The 26,449-nt window shown below is 38.0% G+C and overlaps 4 protein-coding genes and 1 pseudogene across 4 annotated transcripts; all 5 read right to left on the reverse strand.

The window, feature by feature from the left end:
* Positions 1-6,903: 6,903 nt before the first annotated feature.
* LOC119500375 (olfactory receptor 10A3-like) lies at positions 6,904-7,878 on the reverse strand. The gene is given in 2 exon segments (XM_037790084.1): positions 6,904-7,434; positions 7,437-7,878. Coding segments are annotated over 2 exon segments (930 nt in total). The 5' UTR covers positions 7,836-7,878.
* An 8,680-nt stretch (positions 7,879-16,558) lies between these two features.
* On the reverse strand, positions 16,559-17,485 carry LOC119500376 (olfactory receptor 11A1-like). The gene has a single exon (XM_037790085.1). The coding sequence runs from the start codon at positions 17,483-17,485 to the stop codon at positions 16,559-16,561; it is 927 nt and encodes a 308-aa protein (XP_037646013.1).
* Positions 17,486-21,082: 3,597 nt separating this feature from the next.
* Positions 21,083-22,069, reverse strand: LOC119500378 (olfactory receptor 142-like). The gene has a single exon (XM_037790086.1). It carries the CDS (start codon positions 22,067-22,069, stop codon positions 21,083-21,085), a length of 987 nt encoding a protein of 328 aa, XP_037646014.1.
* A 184-nt stretch (positions 22,070-22,253) lies between these two features.
* Positions 22,254-24,421, reverse strand: LOC119500379 (annotated as a pseudogene).
* Positions 24,422-24,526: 105 nt separating this feature from the next.
* Positions 24,527-25,447, reverse strand: LOC119500380 (olfactory receptor 11A1-like). Its single transcript, XM_037790087.1, has one exon. It carries the CDS (start codon positions 25,445-25,447, stop codon positions 24,527-24,529), a length of 921 nt encoding a protein of 306 aa, XP_037646015.1.
* Between the last annotated feature and the right edge of the window lie 1,002 nt (positions 25,448-26,449).

Below are 26,449 nucleotides of genomic sequence, written 5' to 3' on the forward strand. Positions count from 1 at the left end.
ACGGGAACGAGCCGAGCAGAGGAGAGGCCGTGGTGTGGAAGTGATTCAGAACAGCAGCTGATACAAAGTTACAAAGTGAAACCCTGCAGAACATCCGGATCCTCCTTTCACAACTAAAGCATCAATATCTACTGGTGTGGTTCTCCTAGTCCAGAGGTCAGGGGTCAGGGGTCAGAGGTCAGAGGTCAAGGTCAGCAACCTTTAATATCAAAAGAGACATTTTAGGCAAAAAAAATCTGTCTGGAGCCGCAAAACATGTGATCATTGTGATGAAGGTAACACAGTTTAGAGTCTGAGTATATAGTATATCAGTCTAATGCAGTGAGGGCCAAAGAGACGATGTACGAAGCAGTATTGGGACCACATTGAGGGAAAAACACATCTGAGATTTACACAATAAAGTCAGAATATTACGAGAATAAAGTCATAACTTTACGAGAAGAAAAGAAAATAACACAAAAAATTATTACTTTATAATATTATGATTTTATTCTCTAAATCTCAGATGAATTTTTTTCCTCAATGTGGCCCTAATACTCCATCGTTACAGTGTCAGTAACATTGTGACTGTTACTCTGTCTGAGTAAACTGTGATGAACCAAAGGAATGCATTGTTATCGTGGCCTAAACTGTTCTCTAGATGAGACAGTGGATAACAGCATTATATAAATGATGCCGTGCACAGAGACGCCTCTGAATCCATTCAGCAACTCCTCGACTACAACTGAGCCAAAGCAGATATAAATAACACAAAGCACATAGATTCTAAAAGGTTTTAGTCCGGATAGGACCAGGAGGACTCTCCATCTGGACCACTGGGATACACAAAGTGTGCCAAATGGGTTTTCTACCTCTTGAAAGAGAATCTGGCTCTAAAATACTCCTGATATCCACTACAGGAGGCTATGGGCACACAATGGAGCCTTCAACCATGACGTTTACCCTGTGCATCATCACATTCTACCATTGTGCATCATCACATTCTACCATTGTGCATCATCAAATTCTTCCCTGTGCATCGTCATATTCTACCATTGTGCATCATCACATTCTACCATTGTGCACAGTACAAGATCAATAAAAAAACTACTAAATTGTATAATTTTGACTGGAATTTGGACGTTACAGTTGCTTTTGTAACAGAAAGAAATGTATGAAGATAGAAATAAAGAAGTATGTAACATTTAAAATATAATACTACAATATAAACACAATATATGTAAAGAAATAAGTAAGTTCTGAAATTCAAAATAATTAAAATGAGAATATAAGAAATATGTACAAATATTTGGATTTAGATGCGCAAGAAAATATATATAAGAAATAACCAGAGCGCAAATAAGTAAAAACAAATGCTGAGTAGTGGGTTCTATTAAGTATAAATGCAAAAATGGCATAAATTAGAAATGAATAAGAATATTTCTTGAATGTACGGTATAACTGCAGTATTAATCAATTAAGTATTGCACAGTTGAATTATTGAACACATTATTTTACAGTTGAGTTAAGTCAAGTAAAGATCTGAGTACTTCTTCCACCGCTGAATGTGACTTTACCATTTAAACACGACTCATCAATCAATCGTTTAATAAAATATCTACATTTAAACATATTTATCCAGACAGCACACATATCGTGCTTTTATTCTGAAGGTGATGTCGGTTTCCGGTCTCGTACCTTTGGTTCAACTTGACGCAGCGGATTCCTGAAGCACAACAGGAAGTTCATTCCGCCGCATCAGACAGAGGAGCAATAACAAGGACATTTTATTTTGTAGGGGATTTTATTTTTTGTGTGTCATGTTTTCTTATGACTGCTGTCATGGGTTCATTCTGGGTCCTCATCTGTATGTAGTAGTGGAGAGTAACTGAGTAGGCTACATGTACTCAGTACTCGACTTAAATACAATATTGAAGTACCAAGTACTTTACTTGAGTATTTCCATTTTATGCTACCTTCTACTTCTACTCAACTACAATTATTTAATAACTTTAGTTACTTTACAGATTCAAATTATTAATACAAAATATACTCATGAAATAGCATATGATATATTATTATGGGTTAAACTACCTAGCAGTATATAAAGTAATTAAAGTGTAAGTCAAGTCCAGATAAAGGTTCCAGTCAAGTCCCAAGTTAAGACAGGTGATGCCCACAACTCCAACCTCAAGTCCTAAGTCAAGATAGTCAAGTCACAAGTCAAGCGCAGTTCAGGACAGTCATGAACCCTGAAAGCCGAATGCCACAAGTCCCAGTTCAAGTCCTAAATCACGGCATGCCAATCCAAGTCAAGTCCAAATCATGTTCCTAGTTAGGACAGGTGAGTCCCACAAGTTCCCAGTCGGAAAAACAAAGTCATGATTTGCGTATCCCAAGTCACAAGTCAGATTCAAGTCTAAAGCCAAGTACAATGAACCCAATACAAAGAAGTCCCAAGTCAATACGGATAAGTCCTAAGTCCAGTCCCAAGTCAAGAAAGACAAGAACGAAGTTCAAATCCCAAATCAGGATGGGCCAGATCAAGTCCCAAGGCAGTACGGGCGAATACAAGTCAAGTCCAAGTTAAGGCAGGCAAGTCCCAAATCAAATGCAGTTCAGGACAGTGAAGAACCAAGTCACAAGTTCAAAGTAAAGACTGGCAAGAACCAAGTTAAGTACAAGTCAGGTCAAAAGTCAAGTCCAATACCCAACCCCAATACACTGAAGGTGATACAAAGACGTCCAAGGCCAATCTAAGTCAAGTCCAGTTCATGTTCCAAGTTATGACATGTGAGTCCCACAAGTCCTATGCGGTGACTGTCAAGTTGGATTCCAGTCTAAAGCCAAGTGCAATGAAGCCAATATGAAGAAGTCCCAAGTCAAGAAAGACAAGTCAAAAGTCAAGTCAGACCGCCCAGTCGCTAGCAAAAAATGTTGGCATTTTACGTTTCGGCAAACTACGGATAGATCCTACAAGTGCCACGCCAAGTCCTTAATCAAGACAGTCAAGTCCCAGGTTAAGACAGGCAAGTCCCAAATCAAGTGCAGTAAAGGACAGTTAAGAACCAAGTCCTTAGAGCTAAATCCCATCTGTGTTTTAAGTCCTAAATCAAGTGCAGTAATGTGATAACATTTGATGCATTAATCGCAAAAGTTTAACAGTTGATATCTACAAGTTGTCTTTTACAAATAATAATATTTGTCGATGCATCCAGCTCACATGGAGTCTAAACCCAGTGCTTTTTTCCCATTATCTGTGTGCAGCAACAACTCAGATGCAGACCAAGCGGAGGGGTTTTTTCGTCTTATTTGGCCATGAGCTGCTCTGATTCACTGCTACAATGAAGTGCACACTCAAGAATGTGTGGCAGGATTCCCATGAGATCTACAGGAGGGGGGAGGTTAATGTTTGTGTATGTGTGTGGGTGGGTGGTGTAATACATACACTGATGCTGTAAGGCTTGGACGCCTGGTTAACATGCCATGATTACGATTTTGGGGGGGAGCATGCTTGTGTATTTGTGTAAGCGAGAGGTGGTGTAATAGACATTGTGTAAGGCCTATAGCTATGCAGATTACGTACCACGTAGAGCACAGATGCATGAAAGCTCTGTTTCCATGCTGTGTAAAGCTTAGTGCCCTCTGTGAGTCTGTGCAAAGCTCTTATTCGTCTATCTTTGAGACGACCAGTTTGAGTTTTAGACCGTGGGAGTGAGGACATTTTTTCAAAGTGAGGACATTTTGGCCTCTTTTAGGTCTGTTTGAGGGTTAAGGTAAGGAAGAGGTTGTGGTTGTGGCTTTGTCTACTTCTTTTCAACAAGAACAGGATGTGAACACAACACTGACATCATCGTTTAAGTTGATATGATCTATAGTCACCACGTCCAGCAGTTACAAAGCAACATGATGAGTCATTAGGAGTCAATGATCAACTTATTAAATATGATGCATTGTTATGGATTAAAGGCCCCACATAACTTCACAGGTGTTTTCAGTTATGCTGCTGATTAAACCTCCTCAGGTTGGAGCTGTGTGAAGCTCTGTGAGGTCATCATGTACGAATAAGAACGATGTAAACTAACAGGAGAGCCTCTCAAGTCTGGATCTTGTTGCACACAATAATACGGAAGCCCTGAGAGGCAAGTGAGAAAAAATACTTAATAAACCTAATAAATTTGTAATAAACACAGGAGACAAAACAATTTAGATCAGACTTAGAAAATGATAATTTCAGTCACAAGAGGCTGAAGTGCACCACTACCTGGTGATCTAAATAGGACTAAAAGCATTCATAATTTCTCCATGCACTATGAAAACAAGCTACATATATTATGTGTTAGTAAGTTATGTAAATTAAGACTCACCTGGAAGAAAATACAAATGCTTGTAGTCCTATATAGAACATGGTGCAGTAAACGAGTATTACAACAAAAAACACTTAGAAAAATGATCCTGTCAATATAAAAAACGTTTCACCTACTGAAACTTTTTTTTAGAAAGTAAAACTTTTTCCACCTGTTTCACAGATGAAAAAGAAAATGAAGGAACTTAGAAAATGGATCACCAGAATTTTTTTCTGACTTGCCTCTCAGGGATTCCGTACAATAACAACTTGTGTGCATAAGATTAAAAACATAATTTAAGACATAATTTAAAACTCTGAATGAGGTCATAACAATTCTGACTTAACTGTACAATAATTTGTGCAATAATTCAACTGTGCAATACTATCATTAATACTGCATTTATACTGTACATTCAAGAAATATTATTTATATTTATACCATTCTGGCATTTATGTTAACACATTTAATAGATCCCACTTTGCACTGTGGTTATATGCTATATATTGCAAGTCTTAATGCAAATATTTGTACATATTTCATATTTTTTTATATTCTCATTTTCTTATTTTTAATTATAGTACTTATATTTCTTTACATATATTGTGTTTATATTGTGCATAATTTATATGTTACATACTCCTATATTTCTATTTTCTTACATTTCTTTATGTTTATACGAGAGCAACTGTAACGCCCCAATTCCCCCCCTCAAAGTGTTGTGTTGCCTCGGTATACCTTACACTGTAATATTGTTACTTTTACTTAAAGGATCTGAGTACTTCCTCCACCACTGGAAGGACCATAGAAGAAGAGATAAAGGTGGTCCTCCAGTCAGATAAATAACTATATTCTGATGGATTTGGTTTAACTAAATTAAAAAGAGGTAACTGTACATGTGACCCAGCAGACACACTCACACCAGCAGCAGCAGTGACTTATTAGACATTATTTCATTAGTTTGCTGCTACCTTGTGGTGTGTCAGGAGACTACAGCCCAACCTTTTCTGAAACATTTCCATCAGTCATCAGAAGAACGAGTAATTTACCAAAACTATAAACACGTACAGACTTGTTTTCACTTGTGCACAGTGAACATTTCAATACTCAGGCTTCATTTTACAGACCAGAAGAAAACACAGTGAAGTCTAAGTTTAGTCTCTATTGTGATATCATGTTTTGCTTCCTTTAGTGTCGATACCAGCTCTCTTCGTTCCGCATCATAGATAAATTACATGTTCAACAGTTTCTGGTTGATGACAGTGTGTGCATGATTTATTTTAAAAAGAGCACATTCACATAGATTAAATACACACTTTTTTAACATATACATATCATCATTGTGGAATATAAATCAAAGCACACTGTACGGTACAGTATATACCATATATATCATCTCATGTTTATTACAACACCCTTCTCACTCTGAACCATCGCACTATTATCTTGTATATATACTTTTTATATATATCTTTTATATATATTTATATCTGCACATAGTAGTTACTTGTTCAGCTTTGTTAACTGTGTTGTAGCTGTATGTCTATTTCGGTGTTATTTATTAAGTACATTGAGAGTGAAGAAAAAACAGGGTCAAATTATTTGTATGTGTTCACATACTTGAACATAAAAGCTGGTTCTGATCCAAACTAAATCCTTCATGGAAGAAAAGAACTGCTGTACTGACCTCTATGGGATTTCAAGGATGCGAGGATTACCAACTGCCCCCAGAGGCCCCAGATTAACAATGTGGCAATTAATTTGATTTAATGCTCATTTGCTGTGTAATATTCACCATAATCTAAACTAAAATAAGGGCCTTTAAGTGGCGTCTGTGTGATAACTTAACCCCGAGGCCTCGTCTTGGTGCCTGTTGCTGCTGGAAAACCAAAACTATGAGCTAAAAGAGGCTGAAACCACCAAAAAATGTCCGTCTGCAGTATTTAAATGTACCAATGACCACTTATACCAGCTCACCACAGTCCAGTTCAGTTTTATATTGTCTCAACTGGGAGCATTTATATACAAAATAAAAAATGAGTAAAAAGCAAAGTTCATACAATAAAATATATTGCACTGCTCATCTCTCATGACATATGTTGAGCTAGACAGCTAGCCCATAACTGCTTACCGCAAACTTTACACTCCCTCCCTCATCTCTCTCCCTCTCCTCCTCACTGTGGCCGCCCGGCAGAGTGATTGGGCCAGCCCAATGTCAATTAAGGAAAATAAATGGGCCAATTTACCTGTTTTATGGGCCAAAAAAAAAAAAAAAATACATGCGTCAGGCCAAATGGACGTCGGCCCACCAGGAAAATGCCCGGTATGCCAGATGGCCAGTCTAGCCCTGCTTGAGATGTATTTTAGTATGATGAGTTGGATCAAGCATAAAAAACATATTAATATACTTCATCTGGAAGGATCTATTTCCTCCACATATTCTAATTTGTTTGAAACAAATGTTTACCAACATATATGTACCGTTAACTACAATTAAATTGGAGCGACTAGATTCTAGAGGCACAATATGTGAATAACAGAGAATTAAAACGTCTTCCTATGTATATTGGGTCTTGAATTATGCAGCAGGAACCATTTTCTGTGTCTTAAAATATCTAAAAAACACTCCTCTGATCTGAGGCAGATTCAGGCCGTAAACTAGAGGGTTACTGATGGGGGGAATGATCACAAACTCCAGAGATAAAACAACAATAACAATTGGACTAACTTCATCAGCCTTAAAACGACTCAGCAAAAGCTCACAGAATGTAGAGAAGAAAAAGATTACATATGTCACTATGTGAGGCAGGCAGGTTTGTAATGCTTTCCCTCTGAATTCAGATGAGCTTCTCCTGCAAACTAGCAGAATTTGCAAGTAGGTGTACAGGACAAAGAACAGGGGGAGGAAGGTGGTTGTTGTGGTAAATACACTACCTGCTATGCGGTTCACAGTTGTGTCCACACAGGACAGGTGGACCACAGAACAAAAAAGCCTGTGCACTTTATATCCACACAAAGGCAATCGAACAGTAAGATAAACACAAACACCAACAGCAAATGCAGGGTAGAGCACGGCAAAAATTACAAGATATCTCACCACCATAAATGTCATCTATAGTGTAAGGGCTGGCAAATAGCAACAAATCTATTGTAGGCCATGATGCCGAGAATCAGCGGCTCACATGCTGCATAGCTGTAAATAACATGTAGCTGAACGAAACAAGATGGACGTGAGATCAAATGAGTGTCAGACAGAATGTCCATCAGAAACCTGGGGAAGAAGCCGGCTGTGCCGTACACAGAGTTAAAAGATAGACAGCAGATGAAAATATACATGGGCTGATGCAGAGACTTCCCTAGGTAGACTATCACGGTAATGATAACGTTAGCAGAGATTATAGTCATGTAGATCAACATACACAGACTGAAGAGCAGATATCTGAGGGGCCCATAGTCTACAAACAGAGTGAACTGAAAGTAGAAAGAATTCAGGCTGTTGTTGCTCTTCATGTCTGCAGCAGAGCAGAGCTGCAAGAAGAGAAGTGAGGGGAGGGGAAAACACAGATTAAGAGAGCACAAAAAGGAGTTACAAGGGATTAAAATGGCCTGAATAAACTTTCTTATTGATCCCTTATTTCAACAAGACACATAACACAAGCCAGCGTACATGTAAGTTGTATAAACTGCACATTTCAAACAATTTTACCTGATAATATTCAGTATAAAAAACACATTTCAGAATGTTCAAAAACACACATGGGTGGAAAAATGTCAGTATTACATGGACTAAATGCACAAACAACCTAACATATTTCCATCATTGTTTCAATTCAGTGAATGAAAAAAGAAAGCGTTACAATTGCAATCAACCAGACCGGAAAGTTTTCACAGTTTATGGAAGTTGTCCATTTTTGTGTCCTATAATAGCTGAGAAACTCAGTATATACAGATGTAGGCAAAATTGTTGGTACTCTTCCGTTAAAGAAAGAAAAACCCACAAAGGTCACTGAAATAACTTGAAACTGAGAAAAGTAATAATAAATAAAAATTTATTGAAAATTAACTAATGAAAATGAGACATTGCTTTTCAATTTTGGTTCAACAGAATCATTTTAAAAAACAAACTAATGAAACTGGCCTGGACAAAAATGATGGTACTCTTAACTTAATATTTAGTTGCACAACCTTTTGAGGCAATCACTGCAAACAAGCGATTTCTGTAACTCTCAATGAGACTTCTGCACCTGTCCACAGGTATGTTGGCCCACTCCTCATGAGCAAACTGCTCTAGCTGTCTCAGGTTTGAAGGGTGCCTTCTCCAGATTGCATGTTTCAGCTCCTTCCACAGATGTTCAATAGGATTTAGATCAGGGCTCATAGAAGGCCACTTCAGAACAGTCCAATGTTTTGTTCTTCGCCATTCTTGGGTGTTTTTAGATGTGTTTTGGGTCATTATCCTGTTGGAGGACCCATGACCTGCGACGGAGACCAAGCTTTCTGACACTGGGCAGCACATTTCGCTCCAGAATGCCTTGATAGTCTTGAGATTTCATTGTACCCTGCACAGATTCAAGACACCCTGTGCCAGATGCAGCAAAGCAGCCCCAGAACATAACCGAGCCTCCTCCATGTTTCACATTAGGTACAGTGTTCTTTTCTTTGTATGCTTAATTTTTGCGTCTGTAAACATAGAGCTGATTTGACTTGCCAAAAAGCTCCAGTTTTGTCTCATCTGTCCAAAGGACATTCTCCCAGAAGCTTTGTGGCTTGTCAATATGCATTTTGGCATATTCCAGTCTCGCTTTTTATGATTTGCTTTCAACAGTGGTGTCCTCCTCGGTCGTCTTCCATTAAGTCCACTTTGGCTCAAACAGCGACGGATGGTGCGATCTGACACTGATGTACCTTGACCTTGGAGTTCACCTCTAATCTCTTTGGAAGTTGTTCTGGGCTCTTTGGTTACCATTCGTATTATCCGTCTCTTCAATTTGTCATCAATTTTCCTCTTGCGGCCACGTCCAGGGAGGTTGGCTACAGTCCCATGGACCTTAAACTTCTGAATAATATGTGCAGCTGTAGTCACAGGAACGTCAAGCTGCTTGGAGATGGTCTTATAGCCTTTACCTTTAACATGAAGGTCTATAATGTTCTTTCTGATCTCCTGAGACAACTCTCTCCTTAGCTTTCTGTGGTCCATGTTCAGTGTGGTACACACCATGATACCAAACAGCACAGTGACTACTTTTCACCCTTTAAATAGGCAGACTGACTGATTACAAGTTTGAAGATACCTGTGATGCTATTTACAGGACACACCTTAGTTTAATATGTCCCTATGGTCAAATTATTTTCAATCTTTTCTAGGGGTACCATCATTTTTGTCCAGGCCAGTTTCATTAGTTTGTTTTTTAAAATGATTCTGTTGAACCACAATTCAAAAGCAACAGCTGATTTTCATTAGTTCATTTTCAGTAAATTTTTATTTATTATTACTTTTGTCAGTTTCAAGTTATTTCAGTGACCATTGTGGGGTTTTCTTTCTTTAACGGAAGAGTACCAACAATTTTGCCTACGTCTGTATATCAGCCAACAAAATATACTGTATATAGTGTTCATACAAGTCCTGTGGCTTGTCCAGCTAATAAAGTCATAAAGACATTCAGAAAACAGTCTTTGCATCAGTGTAGAACAATTCAGAGCACCTGACAAAGAGCAGACTGAGGCACCTGCTGAACTTTTATCCTGTTGTACCGCTGCAGAGCAGCCACCTGTACACACAGGGTCCAAAGGGAGGTACGGTGTGTCACAAACTGACCACATGTGCGTGAGTGTTGTGTTGCCTCGGTATACCTGAGCCTGAGGATTTGGTGTTGCGAACTTTTCAGGCACGATATGCCAACATATTGTTTTTAAACATATCAGAGGTTCTGCCAAAAGTAGCCTACTGTTGTAACAGTTAATAATATCATTCAATAACAAAGACCAGGCCATTTGTACAGTGTAAAAATAGTTTTATTTGGATTAGCTAGGATTTGGGAAAGATTGGGTGAGGATCGTGATCGGGTTCTCTGGTTTGTTTAGTTTAGTTATTTAGTTAGATTAATGTTGTGTTTTAACCATTAATATCTTTTAAATAATGCTTGTGGAATATATAGGCTGGCTTGTATAATGTTGAACAAGAGTGAATACTGCCAATGTCCGCTATGACAAGAACTACAAAATCATTCCAAATTGGGAGTTGGGTATACTTTATTGGTTTCCCACGAGTTGAATTTAGTCATATCATTTCAATTTAATTAATAATTATTTTGATAACTACTAATTACTTTTGAATTTCATTGATATTAATAATCAATTAATATTTGCTAATGACCATACCTGCGTACCCAACATAATGATGCCCCGTGTGAGGCATAGCATAATTAATATCAGCATAATTTTTGGCCAATACCAAAAAAAATTTATTCCACTTCTAAACTAGCCAAAAGTGTTTATATTCAACACCACTAGTCGGTCACAGCAGTAGAAGTCCAGCTGTACTTACAAACAAATGCATTGTGGTGAGAATTGATTTATTGATATTAATAATTATCTTTAATATTTGCTTATAACCAGACCTGCTCATAACTGCTTCCCCAACACCTGTGAGAGGTCCCCACGTGTCCAAATTCTCCCCATCCTGACTAAGCTGGAGGTGCATTCCATTCAGAGCCTATGCTTACAATGAAAGAGGGCAAACCAAGAGGGCAAATCACATCATTTTCACTGTTAGACACTAAATGTATTGTCATGTTTTCATTACAGAATGAAGACATTCAGAACTTCCTCCAGGAGGCCGCTTGATGGACCCTCGCTTCAAAGGCAAACTTGGATGTGCTGTTGCTACAAAAGAATTGCTTAAGTTTGAAGCTGGAGTTTGTAGAGTACCAAGAATACCAACTCAAAATATTATTTTGCTGTTATTAGTACTCTGTTATTCAGCATTAAATTATTGTAGAAAGGTTAGGTTTTATTTATTATGTGAATTTGTTAAATGTTTTGCATTCATTTATATTTACATATTTAAGTATACTTTAAACTGTAGTGTCAACAGTTAATATCTTGTTCAATTTCAACTTCAAATTTGCCTTAGCAATAAAAAAACATTGTTCTGTAAGTATTGGTTCAGGCACTGGCACCATTTTAGCACCAGTATCGGAAAAAAAAACAAACGATACCCAACCCTATTCAGGAAAAGACCAACAAGGGCCATATTATCAGCATATTTGAACAGCTTGACGTTACTGCTGTGTACAGTCATTTCATTTGTGTAAAAGGAAAACAGCACACAGCCTTGTGATGCCCCGGTGTTTAAAACAAGTTTGTCTGAGTAGACCCCATTCATTAAAACTCTCTGAGGGCCAAAGCTTCTAATCCAAAAAATAAGACCATCATTCACATTCATCTAAAAAAGTGTGATCAAGTGATCATTCCAATCACCACCTGTTCAATAAGGGCACCAGGTCATTGTATACAACAAACATTCTACAGGGATGAATTCCATGTACTTCTAAATGAAAACATGATAAAAGAAAGAAAAGAATGATCTGTGCAACACAGGCATGTGCTTTTGTGTTCAAGGCTGATACAACTTAAAATATTAACCCAGAGCAATAGAGCATTTTATAATGTTGACCTTTTCAACACTTTAAATATCCATCTTAAATGTATGACCATCATAAACTTAATCAATAAGCCCAGAGACATTAATGTATGATATTAATATGAATGGCTTTACTCTTGATAAGGTTATGTTGTGCTGTGATTAATTAAAGAGCCAGTCTCTGTTTTTGAATCAGTTTGAGCTATTTGCATATATACTTGTGTGAGTGTGAATTAAAAAAATCATGATTCTGTATTTAAACACAATGTCAGAAAACATGATTTAGGTTTAGTAGTTTAACATATAAATTACAGAATTTGACTTTAAAAAACTGAAAAGGAAATTTGATCACCTGATTGAATAAAAAGGTGTGACTTTTTAAATAACCTCAGTATATGGATCAGTCATTATATTGTTAAAGTTGACAATATTCTTTACTGTGCATTCATCATAGAAAGAATTCAAAACACATTTTATAATATCTTCCATTATTAAATTACTGAAGAAATGTCTGTACATATGTTTCACACTTCTTGAGATGTTTATAAATTCACTTATCTTCAGTATGTTTACAGAAGAAATGAGAAACTAGTCCGTTATCAGTGGTGATACATTAGTTAGTTTTGGCTGGGCAGAACAACCTCTTGAGGTGTTTATAAATTTCTTTCATCTTTAGTCCGTACATGATTGGATTAAAGAGAGGATGATACATTACTATTTGCAAAGCCATTATTACATTTACAATTTTTGGAAAATCAGTTTCCAGTCCAACTGTAATGACATCATACGCACACAAACAGGAGAAGTTGATCAAAACTATCAAGTGGGGTAAACAGGTCTGTGCAGCTTTTCTCTTGACTTCTCTACTACTGCGATAGGTTATTACAAGTATCCTGGTGTATGTAAAAAGTATGAAGAGCACAGGGAGAAGGGCAATATTAAGCAGTATGATCATATCTCGTATAATGAGTGCTTTTGAGATTACACATTGAAGTTTGTAAACTGTATTATTGCAAAAAATTGCATTTAAAGTAGAGCTACAGAGTCTTTCTTTGGCACTCAATGCAGTTGGCACTGCGACCTGAGAGGCAGGTAGGAGCCAAGCTAAACCCAAGAAAATACTGACAGTTGTTTTTCTCATGATAGTTGGATATTTCAGAGGTTTACATATAGACACATATCTGTCATAAGACATGACTGCCAACAGTAAGAACTCTGAACCGCCGAAAGAGTAAAATACCTGAAATTGAAAGAGACAGGCTGAATAAGATATGATCTGTTTCTCAGATAAAAAGTCAATCAAAAGCTTTGGGTAGATAGTAGTGCTGAAAAGAACAGAGTTTAGTAACAAAGCTGCAATGAAAATGTACATAGGCTCATGGAGGTTTTTGTGAATCACTATGAGGTACACAATAGTACAATTACTGCAGATTATTAGAATATACACTATGAATATAATAACAAAATAAACATATCTGTATTTGTCCACTTCGACATGCCCACCAAGAGTTATATATGTTACGTTTAATTCATCATCCATTAAGGTTGTCAAAAACTGAATAAAACAAGCAGATTGTGTGACTGGTAAAAACAAGAAATAACTGAGAAAAGAACAGTCATTGAATAAACATGTAGCCTGTATAGGAGAGTATTTTTCATTTGCAGATACCTGACCTTGGAGTGCGTTCCTCTCCAGAATTCACAAGGTGAACTGTTTGACTTTTATCAGATTTCTTCACCCTCTATGGATCTCATTACAACTCTTCACCAAAGAACTACTAACTTGTAAACAACTTAATCAAACTCTAGAGGCCTGAACTTGTAGGCAGGGTTGCTCAGTGGTTGGGAAAACTCTCAATGTCTCATGAGCCCAAAGGCCAGAGGTGGAAAATTGAATCGCTAATTGATCAAAAGTTTGGAGGAGGACATGTTTATGTGTTTCAGGAGACCCAAAGTCAGAAAGGGAACTTAAACTTATCAGGAGTTGTAACAACAGTGCAGAAAAGTAAAGTCTACTGGGACTGGTTGAAAGATGAGGAGCCACTCTTGATGGGGAGTTCACCAACACCGGGTTGGCACATCACGCCATAGAGATTGGTAACACTGCAGACATTCAGCTCTGCCCCCAATTGGTTGGCGGACTTTAATCTCATAATGATTCGACTTTTTTCTCGTAAACCTATGACTTTATTTTCATAATATTACGACTTTTTTTCATAAACCTTTGACTTTATTATCGTAATATTACGACTTCTTTTCTCTTAAACCTATGACTTTATTTTCATAATATTATAACTTTTTTTCATAAACCTATGATCTTATTCTCGTAATATTACGACTTTATTCTCGAAATCTCAGATTTATTTTTTTTCCTCAATGTGGCCCTAATACTCCGTCGTACTGTCGTACCATAAACCAGTGGGCAGGCATCACTGGAGCTGCACAAGACTGGTTCTCCTCTTACCTGTCAAACAGGAAATTTTGTGTTTCAGTTGGGGAGTTTAGCTCCAAAACCGCACAGACCAGACATGGTATTCCACAGGGATCAATCCTGGGACCTGTTCTATTTACACTGTACATGTTGCCTCTTGGTCAAATAATCCGTCGTCATAACATCTCCTTTCATAGCTACGCTGATGATACACAGCTCTACATATCATTTAAACCCTCTGACACCAATAAATTAGCATCCCTCCAGAGCTGCCTAAAAGATTTAACAGGTTGGATGTCACAAAATTTCTTAAAACTCAATTCTGATAAGACCGAAGTACTCATCATTGGCCCAGAACACATCTCAAACCAGGTACAGCCTCTCCTTGGCCCCCTTACTCCCAACGTAAAATCAGCCACAAGAAATCTTGGTGTTATCCTTGACAGTAACCTCAGTCTGGAGCACCATGTTAAAAAAGTAGTCCAGTCGTGTTTTTATCAGCTACGAAATATCTCAAAAATTCGATCAGTTCTCTCATTCAAAAACATGGAGGAAATTATACACGCCCTGATATCCTCCCGTCTTGATTATTGTAATGCCTTGTACACCTGCTTAAATAATCGAGCAATTGAGCAGCTCCAAATAGTTCAAAACTCTGCAGCTAGACTGCTAACCAAAACCAAACGCTGCTCTCACATCACACCAACTCTGGCTTCACTACATTGGCTCCCAGTGTCTTTTAGAATTGATTTTAAAGTGCTTTTAATGGCATATAAAGCTCTGAATGGCCTAGCACCGGAGTATGTCACTGAGCTCCTCACACGGTACCGTCCAAACAGGCCCCTCAGGTCAGCAAGTCTGGGACTTTTAACAGTCCCAAAGACCAGGTTGAAAACAAAAGGCGATCGTGCTTTTGCAGTACTGGCTCCCCGACTCTGGAACAGTCTTCCAATTGATATTAGATCAGCAGACTCGGTCACAATTTTTAAATCCTGTCTAAAAACCCATTTTTATAAAATTGCTTTTCAATCAGATGCATTTTAGTCTTTTGTATGCTTGTGTGCTCATGTATATATATGTGCATATGTTACTGTATGCATATGTATATGCTTGTTTCTTTATTTTTCTCATCCTATTGTTTTTATTTAATTATATATGTTTCAGTGTATTCTGTTGTACGTTATATGAATTGCCTTGGAAAGCACTTTGTGCTTTGTGCTTGAAAAGTGCTATACAAATAAACGTATTATTATTATTACCATAGACCTACAACAATGATAAATAAAAATGAAAATGTAAACAAAGAAAAGTTATTCATTTCCATTTTTAAAAATCCACAAGGAGCCACTGGAGAGGAGCTGAAGAGACGCATGTGACTCCGGAGCCACAGGTTGCAGACCCCTGATCTAGACAGTCTCATTATTATCAACATATACTATCAACACATCTTCCAAAATTATAGGCTGCCCTCTCCCATCAATTGAATCACGGTAGAACAAACGCATAATCAAGCGGTCAGGTAAAATGATATGTGACCCATCCCACCCTGTTCACTATCTGTTGAATGAGTGGAATGAAAATCCAATAAAATGTTTCTCTCCCCCAAAATAGTCACAATTAAAGTCATTGTAGGATATTTAAAGAAGTCACGTGTAACTGTTATAGAAGGTAACTGCACATCAGTGGACTCAATCACAGTTTTAGTCAAAACTACTGATGACATAACCCCGATGTCTCAGTGGAAGCTACGGCCCAAATACAGATAAAAGACATTCTTAAACAGGATAAACCAACACCAGTTTGATTGATATTCCCTGAATGACAGACAAAAACACATGATCTAGGAATATAAACAAAAATGTCATATCTGTTTTTGTAAATTTACCCTTTGTGTGTGTGAGAGAGAGTAATATTAAAACGATTATTTTAGAGCAATGAATTCAGAATGAAGGTTGTGACGAGTAGACAGTATCAAAATACTAGGTTAGAAAATTCATTGATGATTCATTACATTGTTGATGCTGATGCTACTCTTTACTGGGTATCAGTCATAGAAACAAATTCTTACATTAAACACCATCCAAGGATCCTGAGGTGTCACTTATCTTCAGTATTTTTACAGAGGAAATGACAAACTAGTCCGTTATCAGTGGTGATACATTAGTTAATTTTGCCTTGACAGAACAACCTCTTGAGGTGTTTATAAATTTCTTTCATCTTTAGTCCGTACATGATTGGATTAAAGAGAGGATGATACATTACTATTTGCAAAGCCATTATTAAATTTACAGTTTTTGGAAAATCTGTTTCCAGTCCAACTATAATGACGTCATACGCACACAAACATGAAAAGTTGATCAAAACTACCAAGTGGGGTAAACAGGTCTGTGCAGCTTTTCTCCTGACTTCTCTACTACTGCGATAGGTTATTACAAGTATCCTGGTGTATGTAAAAAGTATGAAGAGCACAGGGAGAAGGGCAACATTAAGCATTATGATCATATCTCGTGCCAGACGTGCTTTTGAGATTAAACATTGAAGTTTGTAAACTGTATTATTGCAAAAAATTCCTTTTAAAGTAGAGCTACAGAGTCTTTCTTTGGCACTCAATGCAGTTGGCACTGCGACCTGAGAGGCAGGTAGGAGCCAAGCTAACACCAAGAAAATATTGACAGTTGTTTTTCTCATGATAGTTGGATATTTCAGAGGTTTACATATAGACACATATCTGTCATAAGACATGACTGCCAACAGTAAGAACTCTGAACCGCCGAAAGAGTAAAATACCTGAAATTGAAAGAGACAGGCTGAATAAGATATGATCTGTTTCTCAGATAAAAAGTCAATCAAAAGCTTTGGGTAGATAGTAGTGCTGAAAAGAACAGAGTTTAGTAACAAAGCTGCAATGAAAATGTACATAGGCTCATGGAGGTTTTTGTGAATCACTATGAGGTACACAATAGTACAATTACTGCATATTATTAGAATATACACTATGAATATAATAACAAAATAAACATATCTGTATTTGTCCACTTCGACATGCCCACCAAGAGTTATATATGTTACGTTTAATTCATCATCCATTAAGGTTGTCAAAAACTGAATAAAACAAGCAGATTGTGTGACTGGTAAAAACAAGAAATAACTGAGAAAAGAACAGTCATTGAATAAACATGTAGCCTGTATAGGAGAGTATTTTTCATTTGCAGATACCTGACCTTGGAGTGCGTTCCTCTCCAGAATTCACAAGGTGAACTGTTTGACTTTTATCAGATTTCTTCACCCTCCATGGATCTCATTACAACTCTTCACCAAAGAACTACTAACTTGTAAACAACTTAATCAAACTCCTGAACTTGTAGGCAGGGTTGCTCAGTGGTTGGGAAAACTCTCAATGTCTCATGAGCCCAAAGGCCAGAGGTGGAAAATTGAATCGCTAATTGATCAAAAGTTTGGAGGAAGACGTGTTTATGTGTTTCAGGAGACCCAAAGTCAGAAAGGGGAACTTAAACTTAGCAGAAGTTGCAACAACAGTGCAGAAAAGTAAAGTCTACTGGGACTGGTTGAAAGATGAGGAGCCACTCTTGATGGGGAGTTCACCAACACCGGGTTGGCACATCACGCCATAGAGATTGGTAACACTGCAGCCATTCAGCTTTGCTCCCAATTGGTTGGCGGACTTTAATCTCATGATACGACTATTTTCTCGTAAATCTTTGATTTTATTATCATAATATTATGACTTTATTATTGTAATATTACGACTTTTTTTCTTAAACCTATGACGTGGGGGCAACAGCTCCAGCAGGGGACCCCAAACTTCCGTTTCCCAGGCCACATTAACCAGCTCTGACTGGGGGATCCCGAGGCGTTCCCAGGCCAGTGTGGAGATATAATCTCTCCACCTAGTCCTGGGTCTTCCCCGTGGCCTCCTCCCAGCTGGTCGTGCCTGGAACACCTCCCCTGGGAGGTGCCCAGAGGGGGCATCCTTACTAGATTCACTTGGGGTAAGGACTCATTCTCTACCCGGAGTAGGCAATCAACTGGGTTCCTGTTGAGAACCATGGCCTCAGATTTAGAGGTACTGATCTTCATCCCAGCCGCTTCACACTCGGCTGCAAACCGATCCAGTGAGTGCTGGAGGTCGCTGACCGATGATGCCAACAGGACCACATCATCTGCAAAAAGCAGCAATGAGATCCTCAGCACACCGAACTGCAAACCCTCCTCCCCCCTCAACTACACCTCGTTATCCTGTCCATGAATATCACGAACGTGATTGGTGACAAAGCGCAGCCCTGGCGGAGGCCAACCCCCACCGGAAACGAGTCCGACTTACTGCCGAGAACCCGAACACAGCTCTCACTTCGGGCGTACAGACATTGGATGGCCCTGAAAAGTGACCCCCTCAAAAAAAAACTGAGAGTGGAAATTCAGACGGCTATCTCCACCTCAATGTGTTTAAGACAGCAGATTTGGGTTGGGTCAAGGGCAGAGTAACTCACAAGTGCCTTGTTCATGTCTGTCGGTGGAGGGACCGCATGATTTTGTTGCATGGTGTTCCTCTCGGTTCAGTCCCAGCGAGGTGAGGGGTGGTAACAACAGATGCCTTGCCTCGTGGTTAGGGGGTGGGCGGTGTGGCAGTACTCCAGACTGTCTACTTTGTGCTGAAGCATTTCTTATCCTTTCTCAAGGACAAGCATGTGCTCATTCGGACAGACAATACCTCAGCTGTGTTTCATATGAACCATTGGGGGAGGGACCGGTGATGCACCTCTAAGGCAGAACAAACTCTGTGGCAGAATACCTCTAACGCCAGAAGCTGTCCCCTTGTGAATGGAGGGGGCACCCTCAGGTAGTGCACATAATTTGGGATTGGTACAGGAAAGCCCGCTTATTTGCCTTAGAGTGCACAACTCATGGTCCCCTGCGGTTTTCCTTGGCGGAGACCAGTGCCCCACTTGGGATGGAGGCTCTCTCCAACGCCTGGCCGAGTGGTCTTCTCTATGCATTCCCTCCGATCCCCTTGATAGTGTTCACGCTTCACAGGTTGAGGTTGTCGCATCACAGGTTGTCGCCATCCTAGTGGCCCCCAGGTGGACATTGAGGATATGGTTCTCCACACTCCTCGTTGGTAGCTTCCAATAAGGATGGACCTCCTGTCACCGCTGGACAAGAAGGTTTGCCATCTGTCCGCAAGCCTCCCTCATCTCTGGGTATGACCGTTGAAGGGGATCAGTCACTCCTAACTGACCTTGAACCCTCAATTTGTGCGACCTTGCCGAGGGCTCTTTCCACAAGAATGGTGTATAGAAACTTTTGGGCAGCGTTTTCTTTGTGGCGCAGAGACATGGGGGTCAGACTCAGACATGTGCCCTTTGCAGGACATACTGCGGTACTTGCAGTATCTTTTTGAAGCTGGCCGGGCTGATTCAACGTTAAAGGTTCATGTGGAAGCAATAAACCATGGTCACATTGATGGATAGTCAGTCTGTGTCCATTACTGGTTGACACAGTTACTGTGCGGTGCCGGGAGGCTTATTCATTCATTCATTCATTCATTCAGAAGCTACAAGCTTCTGGCCCCCAAGGACAAACCTTTTAAGTTTTTTCATATCTGTGACCCTTTCTGGTCTATATTGGAGATAACGGGGCCCAGGCCTTTAAGATGGTCTCTACAGACTAGCGTGGACTGAGATGTCGAGGTGTATTTCCTTGTAGGTTTTAGTGTTTGAAATGCCATTATCCCATCATTATGCCTGATTAGCCTTATATACTTATATTTGTATAAACTTTCTGTTCCTATTTTTTTCTTTTTTTTTATTAAATTTGTGGGTATATATACAGTGTATATATATATTTATATATATACACTGTATATATACATACAATATTTCTATATATATATACTGTATATATATATGTATATACAGTATATATATATATATATATACATACAGTATATATATATATGTGTGTGTGTATGTATATGTACTCACATACACATATATCCATACAGTATATATATATGTGTGTATGTATATGTACTCACATACAGTATATATATATATATATATATATATATGTATTGCACATTTATATATATTTTTGCATTCATTTATTTATTGTTTATTTATATATTTAAATTTTTGGTTGTTTGTGGAGAATGTGTTCTGTGTTGAGGGTGTGTTGGAAAAGAGGTTACATATTTGTATCATGCTCCTTAATCCTTGATTGTTTGACCCTTTTGAAATCAATAAGTATACTCTTTTAAAAAAAACAACAACAATATGACTTATGTTGTTTATTTGTTTGCTCTCATTAAATTTTGAAACAAATTTGTCTCTCAGGGCACCAAATTACAGTTCGGAGCACATACTTTTGCTTTAGGTCCATTATAAACAATACACCCAGAAACAATGATGCCGATATGAAAGAATATAAACGTTCTATTTTTCTGGGGTTAATCAAAAACTAACTGGAACCTTCAGAGTGATAATATAATAAAAATGTTCTGTTGTGTTGGTAAAGTCACCCTGATGAAGTCCGCAAGCAGAAAAGTGCTCTTTATTCAGTGTTGCTGTAGTGTTGACCTCATCAGGGGTTTTGAAAAAAGCAAATATCTTAGTTATTAGTTATAACATTGTGGAAGCTGACGATGCTCTGTACTGAGGATTAGTGTTACAGAAACAAATCCTCACATCGGTGGCGGCAGAAATCAAATCTCTGCATTATTATGAGACAAAACAATAACATTTTGCAGAACAATCTCTTCAGGTGCTTCGAGATTTCCGTCATTTTCAGTCCATATATGATTGGATTAAAGAGAGGATGATACAAAAGTATTTGTAAAGACATTATCAAACGTGCGGTTTGGGGAAAATTGGTTTCAAGTCGAATTATAAGTACATCATATGTAATCAAACAAGAGAAGTTGATTAGAACCAGTAAATGGGGTAAACAGGTCTGTGCAGCTTTTCTCCTGACTTCTCTACTACTGCGATAGGTTATTATAAGTATCCTGGTGTATGTGAACAGTATGAAAAGCACAGGTAGAAATCCAAGATTTACTAAAACAATTAAGCCGTATATATTCAGCTCTCTTGAAGGCACACAGTGAAGTTTGTGAACTGTGCTATTGCAAATTATTCCTTTCAAAATAAAGCTACATAGCTTTTTTTTAGCACTCAGTATCTGAGTCACTGAAATCTGACCAGCAGGAAGAATCCAAGCTAAAATCAGGAACATACAGACAGTTGTTTTTCTCATGATAGTTGGATATTGTAGAGGTTTACATATAGACACATATCTGTCATAGGCCATGGCTGACAACAGTAAGAACTCGGAACCAATCAAAGAGTAATAAATAAACCACTGGAAGAGACAGGCTGAATAAGGTATGATCTGTTTTTTGGATAAGAAGTCAATGAAAAGCTTTGGATAGATAGCAGTGCTGAAAAGAACAGAGTTGATTAACAAAGCTGCAATGAAAATGTACATAGGCTCATGAAGGTTTTTGTGAATCACTATGAGGAACACAATAGTAGAATTACTGCAGATTATTAGAATATATGCTGTAAACATGATCACAAAATAAACATATCTGTATTTGTGCACTTCAACATGCCCACCAAAAGTTATATATGTTACGTTTAATTCACTGTCCATTAATATTATCTAATAAATCAGTGTATAAACCAGGCAGGTTATGTAACAGGTATACATTAATCAAAAATAATTACGTACAACCTGGATTGTTTAATTTACAGTTACCTGGATTTAGTGTGTGTTGACCTTCAGAATTCAGAAAGTGAACTGCTCGGCTCAGTGGATTGTTTTTTATCAGATTTCCTCACCCTCTATGGATCTCATTAAAACTCTTCCCCAAGTTCGCCAAACTCTGGTGGCCTGTAAACAGGCGCACCAGCTGGGGGACGGGAGCTACTCCATGTTTCTGGAGAACCAAAGCTGGTGAGATGATACTCACTGACCCCAAATGTAACCCCAATTCGCCAATTGCGTAAAACTTGTTAAATTACCTAGTTTCACTACTAAATGCACCCTCCACAATCAAATAATAATAATAATTATGAAACACAAAAGCAATGTTAATAGACAGAACAAATCATAACCCCTTTTTGCACATTTATTTCAACAAAGTCATTCTTCCACTGACTTGAACTTCTGGGACGTGGTAGGCATGTTTTTTATTTATTTATAAAGCCATTAATGGCAACATTCATCATGTCCTCATTAAATTGGTCCCATAGTCAGTATTTGACTAGATCAAGTGATCGGCTAAAGCTTGAAGTCCCACGTGCAAAACACAAAATTTGGGGAAATTGTAAAAAACAATTGTATTGATTTTAAATCCATGATTACAAACTACTCCGCTCTTGAAAGGCCATTGTATTCAACCTGTTAAAGTACATGGGTAAATAATTAATATTCATTCCTGTTTAGCACAGTTTGCACTGCTAACCCAGAGTAAACAAGTTTAGCGCCAGGGACTACAACAATGTCTGACAGCTAACTTTGCATGCAACAGGAATAAAGCAAGTAAGCGCCAAGCTGCAAAGAACAAAATACTGGAGAGACCGGCTTCCTCCAATCTGCACAGTTGTATTTGAACACTAAAAGGACTGCCTCTTTTGTCAATGTAACTTTTTTTAACATTGTTCTATTGTTGTCTGGCTGATTGCTAACTTGTTAATTATGTTCCGTGTGTATTTATTCTGTTTTATTGTACTCTCGACATCATTGTAAATGAGGGCATGCCCTCAACGATTACTCGAGATTTAAATAAAGGTTGAATGAATGAATGAAAATAATCCAATAATTGTTAGACCAACAGACCAACCGATATTGCCGTCCCTAGATATAAGACGCTAGTATGTGTAGCCCATGCTGGAGAAGCAGACAAATCTGGTCAGAAATCTGCTAATACAATTCAGGAAAAGCTTGTAAAGCTGAACGTGTCTCACTATTGTTCATTATTGAACATGAAAATACTTTATAAGCACAATATATAATAATAAAGGTCCTCTGATCAATACAGATGTGAGCCAATCATGTCAGACAGAACGTGACTTACATAAAAAAGAGCGCTTATTCAGACAAGAGACTAATATGTAAATTTGACTTCATATCAATGTAACAAAGTCTGAAAGAGTACACCTTTTATTGTGTAGCAGTCATAAACACTTTTTTCTTTTAGATTAAATACCTTCCCAGAACCACAGAAATGTAATTTCTACATTATTATTACAGAAAAAAATTAGTTATCTTTGTTGATATATTAGTTCAGTTTGCCTTGACAGAACAACGTGTTGATGTGCTTATGAATCTCTTTCATTTTCAGTCCATATATTATTGGTTTAAAGAGAGGATGGTACAAAATCATTTGTAAAGTCATTATGAAACGTACAGTTTTGGGAAAATCAGTTTCCATTCGAAGTAGAAGTACATCAAATGCACTCAAACAAGAAAAGCTGATGAGAACCAGCAGATGGGGTAAACAGGTCTGTGCAGCTTTTCTCCTGACTTCTCTACTACTGCGATAGGTTATTATAAGTATCCTGGTGTATGTGAACAGTATGAAAAGCACAGGGAGAAGTACAAGATCTACTAAAACAATCAAGCCGTATATATTCAGCTCTCTTGAACGCACACAGTGAAGTTTCTGAACTGTGCTGTTGCAAACTATTCCTTTCAAAATAAAGTAACATAGTTTTTATTATCACCCAGTAATATTAACACTGAAAACTGACCGGCAGGAAGAATCCAAGCTAAAATCAGGAACATACAGACAGTTGTTTTTCTCATGATAATTGGATATTGTAGAGGTTTACATATAGACACATATCTGTCATAGGCCATGGCTGACAACAATAAGAACTCTGAAGCACCCAAAGAGTAATAAATAAACCACTGGAAGAGACAGGCCGAATAAGATATGATCTGTTTCTCAGATAAAAAGTCCATCAAAAGCTTTGGGTAGATAGCAGTGCTATGGTACATGATGATGATGATGCTCTAAACTGACAATTAATGTTACAGAAATTAAATCTCTGCATTATTATGACATAAAACAATGACTGTACAACAGTTATCAGTTTTAATACATTAGACCGTTTTGCAGAACAATCTCTTCAGGTGTTTATAAATTTCTTTCATTTTCAGTCCATATATGATCGGATTAAAGAGAGGATGATACAAAATCATTTGTAAAGACATTATCAAACGTGCGGTTTTGGGAAAAACTGTTTCAAGTCGAATTACGAGTACATCATATGTAATCAAACAAGAGAAGTTGATTAGAACCAGCAGATGGGGTAAACAGGTCTGTGCAGCTTTTCTCCTGACTTCCCTACTACTGCGATAGGTTATTATAAGTATCCTGGTGTATGTGAACAGTATGAAAAGCACAGGGAGAAGTACAAGATCTACTAAAACAATCAAGCCGTATATATTCAGCTCTCTTGAAGGCACACAGTGAAGTTTGTGAACTGTGCTGTTGCAAACTATTCCTTTCAAAATAAAGTTACATAGTTTTTTTTTAGCACTCAGTATCTGAGTCACTGAACACTGACCAACAGACAGAATCCAAGCTAAAATCAGGAACATACAGACAGTTGTTTTTCTCATGATAGTTGGATATTGCAGAGGTTTACATATAGACACATATCTGTCATAGGCCATGGCTGACAACAGTAAGAACTCTGAACCACTCAAAGAGTAATACAAAAACCACTGGAAGAGACAGGCTGAATAAGATATGATCTGTTTTTCAGATAAAAAGTCAATCAAAAGCTTTGGGTAGATAGCAGTGCTGTAAAGAACAGAGTTGATTAACAAAGCTGCAATGAAAATGTACATAGGCTCATGAAGATTTTTGTGAATCACTATGAGGAACACAATAGTAGAATTACTGCAGATTATTAGAATATATGCTGTAAACATGATCATAAAATTAAGAAATCTGTATTTGTGCACTTCCACATGTCCACCAAAAGTTATATATGTTACGTTTAATTCACTGTCCATTAATATTATCTAATAAAGCAATATATAAACCAGACAGATTATGTAACAGGTATACACTAATCAAAAATAATTTCATACAACCTGGATTGTTTCATTTACAGTTACCTGGATTTAGTGTGTGTTGACCCTCAGATTTCAGAAAGTGAACTGCTCGGCTCAGTGGATTGTTTTTTATCAGATTTCCTCACCCTCCATGGATCTCATTAAAACTCTTCACCAAGTTCAACTAACATGTAAATAACTTCATCAAACTCTGGAGGCCTGTAGACAGGAGCACCAGCTGGGGGACAGGAGCTATTCCATGTTTCTGGACAACCAAAGCTGGTGAGATGATATTCAGTGACCCCAAATTTTCTGTTGTCATGGAGGCTAGAACTTATACAGGTATATTTTTGTGCACCTTTCATGAACAGGACACCGACTTTGTGGACATTGTTCATCTGCCCCCTCTCAAAACTTCCCCAATTGCGTAAAACTGTCAAATTACACAACTAAATGCATCCTCCACAGTTGGATTATCAAACAAGCACCGTTAATAGACAAAACAAATCATACCACCTTTTTGCACATTTAATTCAACAGAGTCAGTCTTTTCTGTGTTCAAATCCAACTGTGCAGATTGGAGGAAGCCGGTCTCTCAAGTACTTTGTTCTTTGCAGAGTTAGCAGTTTGGCGCGATCTTGCTTTATTCCTGTTGCATGTAAAGTTAGCTGGCAGACTTTGTTGTAGTCCCTGGCGCTAAACTTGTTTACTCTGGGTTAGCAGTGCAAACTGAGCTAAGCAGGAATTGTAAAAAGGCAAATTGAAGTTCTGGGTAGTTCATCTCATCACAGCCTCTAGTAGAGGTGTTGATTTTGATAGACAGCTCTTACAAAGGTGGAGGCAAGATGGATATTTAGCCTGGGCAGGAGGATGAATCCTACAGACTTTGATGATCCCATAACGGGTGCTATGGCCGCTACAATTTAGTCTAGAATCTAGCGCCACCATGAGACTAACATT

The sequence above is a fragment of the Sebastes umbrosus genome, chromosome 13 (assembly GCF_015220745.1).
Source record: "Sebastes umbrosus isolate fSebUmb1 chromosome 13, fSebUmb1.pri, whole genome shotgun sequence".
In the NCBI taxonomy this organism is placed as follows: Eukaryota; Metazoa; Chordata; class Actinopteri; order Perciformes; family Sebastidae; genus Sebastes; species Sebastes umbrosus.

Excerpts from the sequence above, each read along its gene's own strand:
- LOC119500376 (XM_037790085.1), bottom strand. The coding sequence starts at position 17,485 with ATGGATGATGAATTAAACGTAACATATATAACTCTTGGTGGGCATGTC.
- LOC119500380 (XM_037790087.1), bottom strand. The coding sequence starts at position 25,447 with ATGGACAGTGAATTAAACGTAACATATATAACTTTTGGTGGACATGTG.
- LOC119500378 (XM_037790086.1), bottom strand. The coding sequence starts at position 22,069 with ATGGACAGTGAATTAAACGTAACATATATAACTTTTGGTGGGCATGTT.